This window comes from Leucoraja erinacea, chromosome 10 (genome assembly GCF_028641065.1).
Source record: "Leucoraja erinacea ecotype New England chromosome 10, Leri_hhj_1, whole genome shotgun sequence".
In the NCBI taxonomy this organism is placed as follows: Eukaryota; Metazoa; Chordata; class Chondrichthyes; order Rajiformes; family Rajidae; genus Leucoraja; species Leucoraja erinaceus.
Window position 1 is genome coordinate 54,824,180 of NC_073386.1, and position 15,186 is coordinate 54,839,365.

At 44.1% G+C, this 15,186-nt stretch overlaps 1 protein-coding gene across 1 annotated transcript in view; it reads right to left on the bottom strand.

Annotated features, from left to right (window-relative positions):
* Positions 1-15,186, bottom strand: part of fam151a (family with sequence similarity 151 member A) — a 54,776-nt gene that overhangs the window by 22,581 nt on the left and 17,009 nt on the right. Inside the window, exon 3 of the mRNA XM_055642349.1 lies at positions 2,686-2,835. Coding sequence (XP_055498324.1) covers positions 2,686-2,835 — 150 coding nt within the window. The remainder of the gene's footprint in view (positions 1-2,685; positions 2,836-15,186) is intronic.

A 15,186-nucleotide genomic window follows, 5' to 3' on the forward strand; every position in this document is an offset into this window, starting at 1 on the left:
CCTCCAAAATATTCCAACTGGAATTTAAACTGGAGGTGGTAAAGGGAGGGATTAAGCCTGAAAGGGTATAAAGAACACACACTATAGAATTTAACATAAAACATCCCCATACAGCAGAATCAAAGTTTCCCACTGTGTGGGAAGGCACCAAAGTCAGTCTCTTCCTCCATTGTTCCTCGTTGTCAGGGCCTCCCCAACAGATAGGTAGAGGCTGCTGCAGTTGCGGGCTGGACTAGTTACATTATACTACACTAAATTACATTACACTAAATCCAGAATTACCTTCAGTAGGCTCCAATACAAGCTGCTCTAAGGAGGCATCACGGAGGCACTCCACAAACTCCCTTTCTTGGGGTCCAGTCCCAACCTGATTTTCCCAGTCTACCTGCATGTTGAAATCTCCCATAACAACCACAGCATTACTTTTACGATATGCCAATTTAAACTCCTGATTCAACTTGTACCCTATATCCAGCCTACTGTTTGGGGGCCTGTAGATAAGTCCCATTAGGGTCTTTTTACCCTTACAACTCCTTAGTTCTATCCATACTGACTCCACATCTCCTGTTTCAATGTCACCCCTTGCAAGGAACTGAATTTCATTCCTCACCAACAGAGCTACCCTACCCCCTCTGCCCACCGGTCTGTCTTTTCGATAGGAGGTATACCCTTGAATATTCAGTTCCCAGCCCTGGCCCTCTTGCAGCCATGTCTCAGTAATTCCCACACCATCATACTTGCCAATTTCTAACTGAGCCTCAAGCTCGTCCACTTTATTTCTTATACTTCGCACATTCATATACAACAGTTTGACCTCAGTATTCACCTTCCCTCTCTCACCGATAGCAATTGGCCCTGACCTTACTTTCTTATCCCTTCTTGAACTTTTCTCAGTTGTTCAAACTGAAGTTATTGGTATAAAGTAGCCAAGTGAGAAGAAGTTATGAGCAAGGGGAATGTCTGATTAGATTTGGTAGCCCATGCCTCCTTCTAAAAATGTTTTTTTTGATCTTGGAAAACTGAGTTGATATATCTTTTTTCCAAACAGAGAAAAATTCCACTTCCTTACTGAAACACGCATTTAGAATCAATATATGCACCATTTCAGTGGTCACTCTGACCTCTGCAGGAGTAATACCTGTACATGGTGTGCCTTTGCTGTGCAATCTACCAGAAAGATTATAGTAAAAACAAATATTTTCAGTGAAATGAGCTACAAATAATTCTTCCTGGCTTGCTGCTGTGCTGGAGACTTACTGGATGCATCAGATGGAATCTCATCTATCAACAAGCTCCTCGTCGAGTCAAATGACAAAGCTGTCAAGCTAGAGTTCCCCAGAAATATACTCTGGAATCACCACTTACACCCCACACTAGCATAGTTTTGAGACCACATTGACCTGTATGTTCTCTCTGTTACTCTCTCCACACATGTTGCCTTACCTGCTGAGATTTACTGCATTTATTTTTGATTATTATATTTTAGCTTTTGTTATATGTTTTCTTTACTTTGTGTTGGTGATTGGCTTGATTTTTAAAAATTGTTTCCTTCCATTTTAATCCTTTTTAAGTGCTTCTGAAAGTTGGAGGCATTTAAAAGCTATGAGAATTATTTCCTTGCCTTGACAAAAGCCATACCATCCCCCAGCTTTGATCTGTCAAAGGCTATAAGAGCAATACAAAGGCTATATATGCCAGCACTTCACTATCCAATGTCAAGCTGGCATCTAAACTCTGTGTGGACTTGAGGATGGATAAGTCGAGCAAGGTCAGTCAATAGTGTTCAACCTCGGCAAGTGCAGGCATGTAGTAATGGTGGATGACAAATCTGGCCAGTATTGGCCTGCAAGACTAGGCCCTAGATTTTTTAACCGGCATTTGATGTAATGACAGCTTGGTTTGAAACCCAATGTTATGGTTTTGGTTTTAATTGTGGCATTAATCGTAAACATCTCTCCTAGTCTGTTCCTCCTTCCTCCTCAAATCAAAAAGGCAAGCATTTTATCAAGCAAAGGAAACTTATTTTGAGATAGAAAACTATTACCTATTGGCGATAGTGGCATAGCTAGTAAAGCTTTTGCCTCCCAGCGCCTGAGATCTGGGTTTGATCTCAACCTCGGGTGCTGTCTGTGTTTGAAGGATGTTTGCATGTTTTCTCTGTGGATAACGTGGGTTTCTCCAGTTTCTTCCTTCCTCCTCAAATCAAAAAGGCAAGCATTTTATCAAGCAAAGGAAACTTATTTTGAGATAGAAAACTATTACCTATTGGCGATAGTGGCATAGCTAGTAAAGCTTCTGCCTCCCAGCGCCTGAGATCTGGGTTTGATCTCAACCTCGGGTGCTGTCTGTGTGGAGTTTGCATGTTTTCTCTGTGATCACCTGGGTTTCCTCCAGTTTCTTCCCACATCCCAAAGATGTGCGGGTTTTTATGTTAATTGGCCTCTGTAAATTGCCCCTAGTCTGCTGGGGGTGGATGTGAAAGTGGGATAACATAGAACTAGTGTGAACTGGTGACCGATGGTTGATGTGAACTTGGTGGGTCAAAGGTGTATCTTTCAACGCTGTATCTTTCAAATGCAATTCCGCACTGTTTAAAAATGTTTATAGGGATTATCTACGCTGGCATAAATAGAAAGATAGGAGAAAAGTCTTAATTTTATTGGGAGTAACTTAGATAAGTTTTACCTCTTTTGGAACTGATTACAATGTCCAGCCACTCCTGAAAGGTGTTGTCACTGTAGATGTCAGGTGGATGAGCCATGATAGGGATGCCAGTCTCATTTCGAGTGTTGAGTCCTTCAATGTTGACATCAGCTTCCAGGACCATGGCACTACCTGGAAACACACGTGCAATGAGGCAGTAACAGTCACCAAAATCCAAGTGCTTCAAATTCTTCCACATCTGTTTGGGCAAAGTTGTCTTCTTGCAAAGCAGAAGCAATCTTGCATACATAATACCTTTGGGCCCCCTGATCTCCAATTATTATGGAATTGGAGATTGCAAAGAGAGTTGTGAGCATAATGTTGTGAGCAGGAGCACGATAATCAGTGATAAGTGATTGGTGAGCTGACTGCAAGGAAAGGGACAGACATGTTGGGCTGAAGGGAGGGTTAGCAGCCTGGAAGGGAAACTGCTGCAAGGTGGTGATCAGGTAAAGGCGAGGAGGTTGGAAAGGGGTAGGAGAGACAGGGATGATGCAAAGATCTGAGAGTCAAGGTAGAATATCACATCAATGGAGAGAAGAAGTGTGGGTGGTGGCACATTATCATGGGGATCCTGGGGCATATTATGAAGGAGGAGACGGTGATTGCAGAGCAGACCGAAAAGGGAAACTGTTGGGGATTATTAGGCATGTGCTGTCATTCAGGAGTTATGGAATTTGTGGGGAAGCGGTGTAAATCCAGTTCTTCCAAATGAGAACCAGTCTTCAAAAAAATGTGTTTACGTGTAACCTCCCTGCAGTAATCAAACAGACATCATTTTCTCTGCCGTTTACCATTTACCAGGCTGCGGGTGTCATTGAATTACTTAGGTCAAAAGGTCATAAGTGATAGGAGTACAGTTGGGCCATTCGGCCCATCAAGTCTACTCCGCCAGTCAATCATGGCTGATCTATCTCTCCCTCCTAACCCCATTATCCTGCCTTCTCCCCATAACCTCTGTCACCTAGCATAACTGTTCCATTTGCTTTAGAAACTGTAAAAGCAATCTCTTGTGTCATCGGGTGCGGGACATTCGGATTCGGTGCAATTGTAACTAAGCAAGGGAAGTTGATAAAAAAGTGCTTCTTTTAAATGGCCCTCATTGAACCACCGTGATGAGATTGTCCTCCCCAACCATGAAGCAATGCATTGGAAGTACTGCCTCAAGAAGGCAGCTAATGTCAACATACACTCACACCATCCCAGCCACGCTCTCATCTCATTGCTACCATCAGGAATAAAGTGTAGGAGCCTATAAATGTTACCTTCAAGTTCAAAACCAGCTTCTTCCCATCAACTAGGAGGCATTTGAAGCACCTTGCACAATTCTAACTACAGACCTCATCAGCACAGAACTACTATGGACTTTGTATAGTTTGCACTATGTCCTTTTTACTTGCACTTTTATGGTCTGGTTACCTAGCATAACTGTTCATTTATTGTATTATTGTCTGTTGTATGGTTATTTGTTGTGGTGCTGTGTTAATCTGCCGGTAAATCTGCAGCAAGAAATAATTTCATTGTTCCCGTCTTGGTTCATTTGACAATTAAAACTCTCTTTATTCTTGAGGGAAGGCAGTAAGTTGTCATCTCCTGAATGAATCTTCCTTAAAGATGTATCCTTGTAACATAATACACAGTTCAGGAAATGCCTATTTTGTGAATTCATATTCTGGTTGTTTGTATTTTCAGAGAGCCTGTAACAAAAGAGGCATATTTTGGCTGTCTGGTTTTCTGTGCTCACCCCCCTCAGACCAGCCACCATTATTTTAATATTCAAAGAGATTCTCGGACATTTGGAATATGCTCCTATTGCAAACTCAAATTGTTAATGTTAAGGAGATAATTATCGCTGTTGAAACAGTAGTCAATAGGTTATTGTTTTACTTCGGAGTCACATGAGCGACTACGTGAAGAACCCGTCCAGCACGCATGCGCAACCGGCCGTTAACAGCCAAATCTGGGGGTACGTTGGGCAGAACATCCGCAATCAAGAACTAAAATTACAGCGTATTCTCAGACTCCTGACGTCAGCCATTACATCTTATGCTCGTTCTGTGGATGGGGTGGACATGACCACAAACCAGCAAGACACATTAGCTCTGCTGTGCAACACCCAATACGAGATAAACAACCTCCGTAAGGAGATAATAAGACCTGCCCTCAACCCCAAATTTTGCAGGATTGTGCAAAACCCCAGCCTCAGAGCCACAAATCCTGTTTTTTGGTAAGGACATCTCTAAAAAAGTAAAGGACCTGGAAGAAGAGTCCAAAACATTTGGCCTCATGAGGGCAGGCCCCGGAACGAGCAGACCCACAAAACCCAGACGGCAGTACGCCACCGCGTCCACCAGTTGACGTCAACCTCATGGGACTGGTGAAAGCTCGGGGTCCGCATACCATCCCCGAAAGCCTTTTGTAGGCCAGGGCCCAGAGCGGACCCCATGGAAAATGCGCCACCCCCAACCAGCAGCACATCCGACAGCACAACGTCCAACGAAGAAACAGAAGAAGGGAACACACCCATAACCATGGAGGTAGGTGGGTCTGGTTCCTACCAGCATATAAAAAGTGGGGGATCTATACTAACAGGGGGGAGATTACACCTGTTTGTGGAAGCATGGAGGTCTATCACAAATGATCAAACTCATGAGAGGCGTATTCAACTCCAATCCCCCCAGACCCAGGTACACCCAAATCTGGGATGTCAGTGTGGTCCTGACATACCTTAGGGGATGGTCACCAGCCAGGTCCCTCACCCTGGAACAACTAACCGTGAAGACGGTCATGCTGATGGCACTTGTCTCAGCACAAAGAGTCCAGTCCCTCCACCTACTACGATTGGACAATATGGGTATAACACCAGACCGTGTCTCATTTACCATTCAGGAGCTGATCAAACAGAGCAGACCAGGAACATTAGGTCCAGTCATGGAATTCCGGGCATACCCACCTGAACCATGGTTATGTGTCATGACCCACTTATTGAATTACATCGACACAACAAGAAATCCCCGAGGGAGAGGAAAAGCCTTATGGGTCAGCCACAAGAAACCTCATGGTCGGGTGACGAGCCAAACTATCTCAAGATGGCTCAAGCAGGTAATGGGAGCTGCTGGAGTAAATACTAATGTGTATACATCTCACTCCACCAGGGCAGCATCCACATCGGCGGCTAAGAGGATGGACGTGCCTATGGACCACATCCTAGCTACAGCGGGGTGGTCTAGGGAGAAAACGTTCCAAACTTTTTATAACAAGCCGCTGGCAGAACCTGTATCGTTTGCAGAGAAAGTATTAGAATCTGCAAATATATAATTTAGCCCGGGGGAGCATTTTTGTTTTTGCTATTGTTTAATAAACACCATTATTGTTTTACAAACAGATTCATGGTTGATTACGATAACATACTTCCTCCCTCGAATGACTTCGGCAGCGAGTGAAGTATGAACTGTTACACGGTTTGAAATCACAGAGCTTTAAAATCTTCATGTAGTCACTCACGTGATTCCGAAGTAAAATAGTAAGATTAAATGAGAACTTACCAGTTCGAAGTTTGATTTGTATTTTATGAGGAGTTACGATGAGGGATTACGTGCCCTCCGCTCCCACCCTCAATTATAGAGATCAACTGGTATTTAAGTTCTCCTTTTCTTTACTATGTTTATTTCAATTATTGTGTCTTTCTGTGATTCCACACCGCTGCTTTGAAGTATGTCGCGCATGCATGCTGGATGGGTTCTTCAAATAATCCCTCATCGTAACTCCTCATAAAATACAGATCAAACTTCGAACTGGTAAGTTCTCGTTTAATCTTACTATTATCTAAAATACACACAAAATGCTGGAGTAACTCAGTGGGACAGGCAGCATCTCTGGAGAGAAGGAATGGGTGACGTTTCGGGTCGAGACCCTTCAGTCTGAGGAAGAAAAGTCACCCATTCCTTCTCTCCAGAGATGCTGCCTGTCCCACTGAGTTACTCCAGTATTTCATGTCTATCTTCGGTGTTTATCAGCATCTGCAGTTCCTTCCTGCATACAGGTTATTGTTACATTTGTGTTTAAAAACTATGAAACATTAACGTGTCAGGAGAAAATAAATATATTTCTTTCAGTAACACATTGACATTCTTGGCAACCAGTGACGAAAGGAAAGGTGACACTGGTATCCACTTTAACGAAGAATTATGCTTTGGGTGCCCCGGTAGGATCAATCACTTTAACTAACCTCACCCTGGCCAATTGATACTATTGAGCATTCTCAGTTGCATCCACCCATACATGCATCGTCTGCAGGGATATCGGAAAGAGTGCTATCCATGGACAAACTACCCAACATGTAAGGTAAAATATACTTACATAATCACACAGAAAAATTATTCCGTGCAGGAGGAGTTTACTGCTTGTGTGTTTTGGTCTCTTTATAGCCTGTGGGAAAAGTATGGAATGCTCCAATCGGCTGCAGAGCTATTCACGGGCATGAAGCTGTTGAGCCAGGCATCACAGTGTAGGAATCCAGAACAAGGGGTCACAGTGTAAGAATAAGGACTAGGCCATTTAGGACTGAGATGAGGAAAAACCTTTTCACCCAGAGAGTTGTGAATCTGTGGAATTCTCTGCCACAGAAGGCAGTGGAGGCCAATTCACTGGATGTTTTCAAGAGAGAGTTAGATATAGCTCTTAGGACTAAGAGAATCGAGGGATATGGGGACAAAGCGGGAACGGGGTACTGATTTTAGATGATCAGTCATAATCATATTGAATGGCGGTGCTGGCACAAAGGGCTGAATGGTCCTGCACCTGCACCTGCACCTATAAGAATCCAGAACAAGGGGTCACAGTGTAAGAATAAGGGATAAGCCATTTTGAACGGAGATGAGGAAACACTTTCTAACACAGAGATTTGTGAGTGTGGAATTCTTTGCCCAGAGGTTCTCTGGATACTTTCAAGTGAGAACTGGATAGGGCTCTTAAAGATAGCGGAGTCAGGGGATATGGGGAGAAGGCAGGAACGGGGTACTGATTGGGGATGATCAGCCATGATCACATTGAATGGCAGTGAAGGGCCAAATGGCCTACTCCTGCACCTATTGTCTATTGTTTATTGTTTCTATGTTGTTGTGCAGAACGAGCACGAGGAACACAACAAATAAACAATTTCTCCACTTCACTTGGTTCTCGACCAGTGATCCTTTACACAGCTCCTCTCCAACCAGAACTGCCCAATTAGAGATTTTGCTGTTTTTGCTGTTCTGCTATGAAGCACCTGGAATGATTTTCTACCATGGAAGTATTATTTAAATTCCATGCCTGTGCAGGGTCACCATAACAGACGGTATGTTTATTATTGTCTCGTGTACCAAGGCGCAGTGAAAAGCTTTTGTTTGAAACATAGAACATAGAAACATAGAAATTAGGTGCAGGAGTAGGCCATTCGGCCCTTCGAGCCTGCACCGCCATTCAATATGATCATGGCTGATCATCCAACTCAGTATTCCGTACCTGCCTTCTCTCCATACCCCCTGATCCCCTTAGCCACAAGGGCCACATCTAACTCCCTCTAAAATATAGCCAATGAACTGGCCTCAACTACCCTCTGTGGCAGAGAGTTCCAGAGATTCACCACTCTGTGTGAAAAAAGTTCTTCTCATCTCGGTTTTAAAGGATTTCCCCCTTATCCTTAAGCTGTGACCCCTTGTCCTGGACTTCCCCAACATCGGGAACAATCTTCCTGCATCTAGCCTGTCCAACCCATTAAGAATTTTGTAAGTTTCTATAAGATCCCCTCTCAATCTCCTAAATTCTAGAGAGTATAAACCAAGTCTATCCAGTCTTTCTTCATAAGACAGTCCTGACATCCCAGGAATCAGTGTGGTGAACCGTCTCTGCACTCCCTCTATGGCAATAATGTCCTTCCTCAGATTTGGAGACCAAAACTGTACACAATACTCCAGGTGTGGTCTCACCAAGACCCTGTACAACTGCAGTAGAACCTCCCTGCTCCTATACTCAAATCCTTTTGCAATGAAAGCTAACATACCATTTGCTTTCTTTACTGCCTGCTGCACCTGCATGCCTACCTTCAATGACTGGTGTACCATGACACCCAGGTCTCGCTGCATCTCCCCCTTTCCCAATCGGCCACCATTTAGATAATAATCTGCTTTCCCGTTTTTGCCACCAAAATGGATAACCTCACATTTATCCACATTATACTGCATCTGCCAAACATTTGCCCACTCACCCAGCCTATCCAAGTCACCTTGCAGTCTCCTAGCATCCTCCTCACAGCTAACACTGCCCCCCAGCTTAGTGTCATCTGCAAACTTGGAGATATTGCCTTCAATTCCCTCATCCAGATCATTAATATATATTGTAAATAGCTGGGATCCCAGCACTGAGCCTTGCGGCCAGTGACCCCACTAGTCACTGCCTGCCATTGTGAAAAGGACCCGTTTACTCCTACTCTTTGCTTCCTGTTTGCCAGCCAGTTCTCTATCCACATCAATACTGAACTCCCAATGCCGTGTGCTTTACGTTTGTATACTAATCTCTTACGTGGGACCTTGTCAAAAGCCTTCTGGAAGTCCAGATACACCACATCCACTGGTTCTCCCCTATCCACGCTACTAATTACATCCTCGAAAAATTCTATAAGATTCGTCAGACATGATTTACCTTTCGTCCAATGATTTCACCACTTTCCAAATGTGCTGCTATCCCATCTTTAATAACTGACTCTAGCAGTTTCCCCACTACCGGTGTTAGACTAACTGGTCTGTAATTCCCCGTTTTCTCTCTCCCTCCCTTCTTAAAAAGTGGGATACGTTTGCTACCCGCCAATCGTCAGGAACTACTCCAGAATCTAAAGAGTTTTGAAAGATTATTACTAATGCATCCACTATTTCTGGAGCTACTTCCTTAAGTACTCTGGGATGCAGCCTATCTGGCCCTGGGGATTTATCGGCCTTTAATCCATTCAATTTACCCAACACCACTTCCCGGCTAACCTGGATTTCACTCAATTCCTCCAACTCCTTTGACCCGCGGTCCCCTGCTATTTCCGGCAAATTATTTATGTCTTCCTTAGTGAAGACGGAACCAAAGCAGTTATTCAATTGGTCCGCCATATCCTTGTTCCCCATGATCAACTCACCTGTTTCTGACTGCAAGGGACCTACATTTGTTTTAACTAATCTCTTTCTTTTTACACATCTATAAAAACTTTTGCAGTCAGTTTTTATGTTCCCTGCCAGTTTTCTTTCATAATCTATTTTTCCTTTCCTAATTAAGCCCTTTGTCCTCCTCTGCTGGTCTCCGAATTTCTCTCAGTCCTCCGGTATGCTGCTTTTTCTGGCTAATTTGTACGCATCATCCTTCGCTTTGATACTATCCCTGATTTCCCTTGTTATCCACGGATGTACTACCTTCCCTGATTTATTCTTTTGCCAAACTGGGATGAACATTTTTTGTAGTTCATCCATGCAGTCTTTAAATGTCTTCCATTGCATATCCACCGTCAACCCTTTTAGAATTAATTGCCAGTCAATCTTGGCCAATTCACGTCTCATACCCTCAAAGTTACCTTTCTTTAAGTTCAGAACCATTGTTTCTGAATTAACAATGTCACTCTCCATCCTAATGAAGAACTCAACCATATTATGGTCACTCTTGCCCAAGGGGGCACGTACAACAAGACTGCTAACTAACCCTTCCTCATTACTCAATACCCAGTCTAAAATAGCCTGCTCTCTCGTTGGTTCCTCTACATGTTGATTTAGATAACTATCCCGCATACATTCCAAGAAATCCTCTTCCTCAGCACCCCAGCCAATTTGATTCATCCAATCTATATGTAGATTGAAGTCACCCATTATGACTGTTTTGCCTTTGTCGCACGCATTTCTAATTTCCTGTTTGATACCATCTCCAACTTCACTACTACTGTTAGGTGGCCTGTACACAACTCCCACCAGCGTTTTCTGCCCCTTAGTGTTTCGCAGCTCTACCCATACCGATTCCACATCCTCCAAACTAATGTCCTTCCTTTCCATTGCATTAATCTCCTCTCTATTCAGTAACGCTACCCCACCTCCTTTTCCTTTCTCTCTATCCCTCATGAATATCCCTGGATGTTTAGCTCCCAGCCTTGGTCACCCTGGAGCCATGTCTCCGTGATCCCAACTATATCATAGTCATTAATAGCTACCTGCACATTCAACTCATCCACCTTATTACGAATGCTTGCTATCCAGTCCAGGAAAAGATTATCCGTGAATACTACCAAGTCGTCCCCAGTGCAAAAATAAAGGATAAAGGGTACAACGTTTAGTGCATAGATATGACATTGAAGTCCGATTAAAGACAGTTTAAATGTCTCCAATGAGGTCAAGACCAGACTTTAGCTAATGTGAGCACCGTTCAGTTGCCTGATAAGAACTGGAAAGAAACTGTCCTTGAATCTGGAGGTATGTGTTTTCAAACATCTGTATCTCCTGCCTGATGGGGAGGGGAGAAGAGGGAGTGACCGGGGTGAGCCCCATCCTTGATTATGCTGGTGTCCTTGCCGAGGCAGCATGAAGTGTGGATGCAGTTGATGGAAGGGAGGCTGATTTGTGTGATGGTCTGGGCTACATCCACAGCTCTCTGCAATTTCTTGCAGTTTTGGACAGAGCAGTTCCCAAACCAGGCTGTGATGCATCCTGATAAGATGCTTTCTATCGTGCAACTGTAAATGTTGGCGAGGGTTGTTGGAGATATGCCGAACTTCCTAGGCCTTCTAAGGAAATAGAGGCATTAGTGCACTTTCTTGGCCATAGCTTTGATGTGGCTGGTCCAGGACAAATTTGCTGGTGATATTTATTCCTAGGAACTTGAAGCTTTTAACCATCTCCATTTTGGCACAATCAATGTACTGGGGTGTGTGTACCGCTTCACGTCCTGAAGTCAATCACTATCTCCTTTCTCTTGCTGACATTGAGGTAGAGGTTGTTGTCTTGGCACCAGGTTACGAGGCTCTCAATCTCCTTTTCTGTACTCCCTCTCATCAATATTCAATATCTGGCCCACCACAGTGGTGTCATCTGCAAACCTGTAGATTGAGTTGGATTGGTACTTGGATGCCCAATTGAGAGTGTACAAGGAGTATAGAAGGAAGCTGAGAATGCATCCTTGCAGTGCACCAGTGTCGAGGATTATCAGAGGATGACTTGTTGGTCAGGAGGTCGAGGATCCAGTTACGGAGGGGAGTGCTGACTCCAAGTTCCAAGAGTTTGGAGATGATCTTGGATGGGATAATGGTATCGAAAGCAAAGCTGTAGTCAATGCATAGGTGTCTGATGTAGGAGAGATATGTTCCTGCCTCTGCTTTGGCTGACAACAGCTATCTCAGCACATTCAAGATATTGATCCTGGGACCTTGGATTCTCCTGGCTTAATTCCAAAGGAGTATTGAGCCAATTCAGCAGTAAGATTGCCACATTCAGCCATTCATTTTCACAGCTTTGAAGGTGGTAATTTCATCCATATTATGCAGTGGATATCCCGATATGGTTAGTCATTTGAGATGAACTTCAAAAGGAAGACTTTGAAGTTTTATGTGTACCAAACCATCTATTCAATGCTCTTCACCATACTGGATGAGTGGCAGGCTTAGAACTGCTGCAAGTCAATAGAATCACAGCAGCAAACTAATCACTTCTGCAAGACAATTTATTTTTAGTGTGTTGGTGAAATGGAAGTGGCCTTCAGTTAACTGAAGCTAACCTAGTGATACTGCTAGTTCATGTACTCGTGTTTGCTTGGATCGGGAACAGCTTTCTTTAAAACTTTCACAGCAGCAACAAAAGAGTCTGCAGAGGCCGAAATCTCGAACAAAAAACAGAACAGTGGAAGAACTCAGTAGGTCAAGCTGCACCTGCGAAAGGCAAAATATGTAAACTAATGTTTTGGGTAGAGACTTGACCTGAAATGTCAGCTTGCACCTTTTGCCTCCACAGATGCTGCTTGTCCCACAGGAGTTTCATCCAGCAGTCTGTTTTGGTTCTTCCATACTAGTGCCTGAAAAAATATCCTCAATAACTAATGACTGCAGACACAAAGTGCTGGAGTTACTCAGCCGGGTCAGGCATCATTCTCACGAGAACATGGATTCTTCCTGCTCCCCAGAGATGCTGTCTGACCCGTTGAGCTGCTCCAGAACTTTGTATCTTCTTTTGTAAACCAGTACCTGCAGTTCTTTGTTTCTACTAATGAAAGCAGAGGCTTCACTTATCAGACTTGATAAAATGCTGCATTTTATTTTCATGTTTCTACTAGGTGTAATAATTTAGCATCTACTGAAGTTATAATCTACAGCAAAAGGCCAGATGCCTAAATCCTGCTGTAGGATTTAGCAGGATTTCAAAATCCTTGAAATAAATCAGATTGCAATAGTTTTGTCTTAACAGTAGCACATTCACCGTATGGCATTTGAATTAGTCACAAATCTTAAATATCAAACTCCCTGATACAACTGTCTGAAACTGGGACAACTATAACTATAACTAATACATAAATATGTAACTAATATATTGTGTTAATAACTAACTCCCTTGCTGCTGAATCAGATGTTTGCAGTTTTAAAACCTACTCTATTAATCTAGAGCACAAAGGTTAAGGTTGCCATTTCCAGAGTGCTTCTAATAATATATAGAACATTGAACAATCTGAGCAAGCTGATTCCTCTAGTGTGCTCTGTCACTTAAATCATGGCTGATCCTCTATCTGAAACATAATATTCCCACTCACTCTCCATATCTGTTGATGCATTTTATTTCTGGAAAAGTGTCTTATTTCTTTGTGAAATATGTTCAGTGCCATCTGTGGTCGAATATTCCACAGGTTCACCACCACTGCGGGGGGAAATGCTTCCTCACCTCAGTCCTACATATCCCGGGCTATTCCATGTGACACCTGTTTCTAGACTTCACCACTCTGAGAATTATCCTCCCTGCATCCAGTCCACCAAGCCCTATAATAATTGACACCCCCCCCCATGATGGAAACATCAAATACTAGAGAGGATAGGTTTACAATGAGAGGGGCAAAGCTTAAAGGAGATGCGCAGGGCAGGTTTTATTACACAGAAGATGGTGAGTGCCTGGAACACACTACAGCGAAGAGGCTGTATGTGAAAAAACTTAATAGCCACTTCGAAAATGACAAAGACACACGTCGCTTGTGGCAGGGATTTCATACCATCACTGACTACAAGCCCCCCCCCGCTGCGGATAGGCCAAAACGACCCCTCTCTACCAGATGAACTGAACGAGTTCTACGCGCGGTTTGAGGTTAAAAACAGCACCCAGACACGTGCACTACTGCCATCTCCCAGTGACCAGTCGCTCAGGCTGTCCGCAGCCGGAGTTAAAAAGGCCTTTGCCAGCATCAATCCACGCAAAGCTGCAGGGCCGGACAACATTCCTGGATGCGTTTTAAGAGACTGCGCCGAGCAACTGAAAGATGTCTTCACAGACATTTTTAACATCTCACTCAGCCAGGCAGTAGTGCCCAACTGTCTTAAGAGTGCCACCATCGTCCCTGTCCCGAAGAAACCAAACCCAGCCTGCCATAATGACTTTCGACCAGTGGCTCTAACACCCATTGTAATGAAGTGTTTTGAGCGACTGGTTATGCAGCACATCAAAAATAGTCTACCTGCCGACCTAGACCCACTGCAGTTCGCCTACAGAGCCAACCGATCCACAGAGGACGCAGTCTCAACAACACTGAACCTCGTACTGTCACACCTTGATCGGAAAAATACTTATGCCAGGATCCTCTTCATAGACTTCAGCTCTGCGTTTAACACAATCATTCCGCAGCAGCTGGTGGAGAAGTTGGAGCTATTGGGGGTTGATGCTGGCACATGTAACTGGGTCCTGAACTTTCTATCACAACGGCAGCAGACAGTCAGGATGGGCAGTAGGACATCAAAAACCATAGCCGTGAGCACTGGCTCGCCCCAAGGCTGTGTCCTAAGCCCCCTGTTGTTTAGTCTGCTTACACACGACTGTACTGCTAGACTCAATAACAACTTCATCAACAAGTTCGCTGATGACACAACAGTGGTGGGTCTCATCAGTGACAATGATGAGTCGGCGTACAGGATGGAGGTGGAGCTGCTCACAGGATGGTGCAAATCCCACAACCTCATTCTCAACGTGAGAAAAACTAAGGAGATGGTGGTTGACTTCAGGAGGGCGGGGAAACAACACCATACACCTCTGCACATCGATGGAGCTGATGTGGAAAGGGTCAGCAGCGTGAAGTTCCTAGGACTCCACCTGTCAGATGACCTGATGTCCACAACCAACACCACAGCACTGGTCAAGAGAGCCCAGCAGCGACTACACCATCTCCGAAGACTACGTAAAGCAGGTCTCCCCACTACACATCTACGAACTTTTTATAGGGGGCCAATCGAGAGCACATTAACCAACG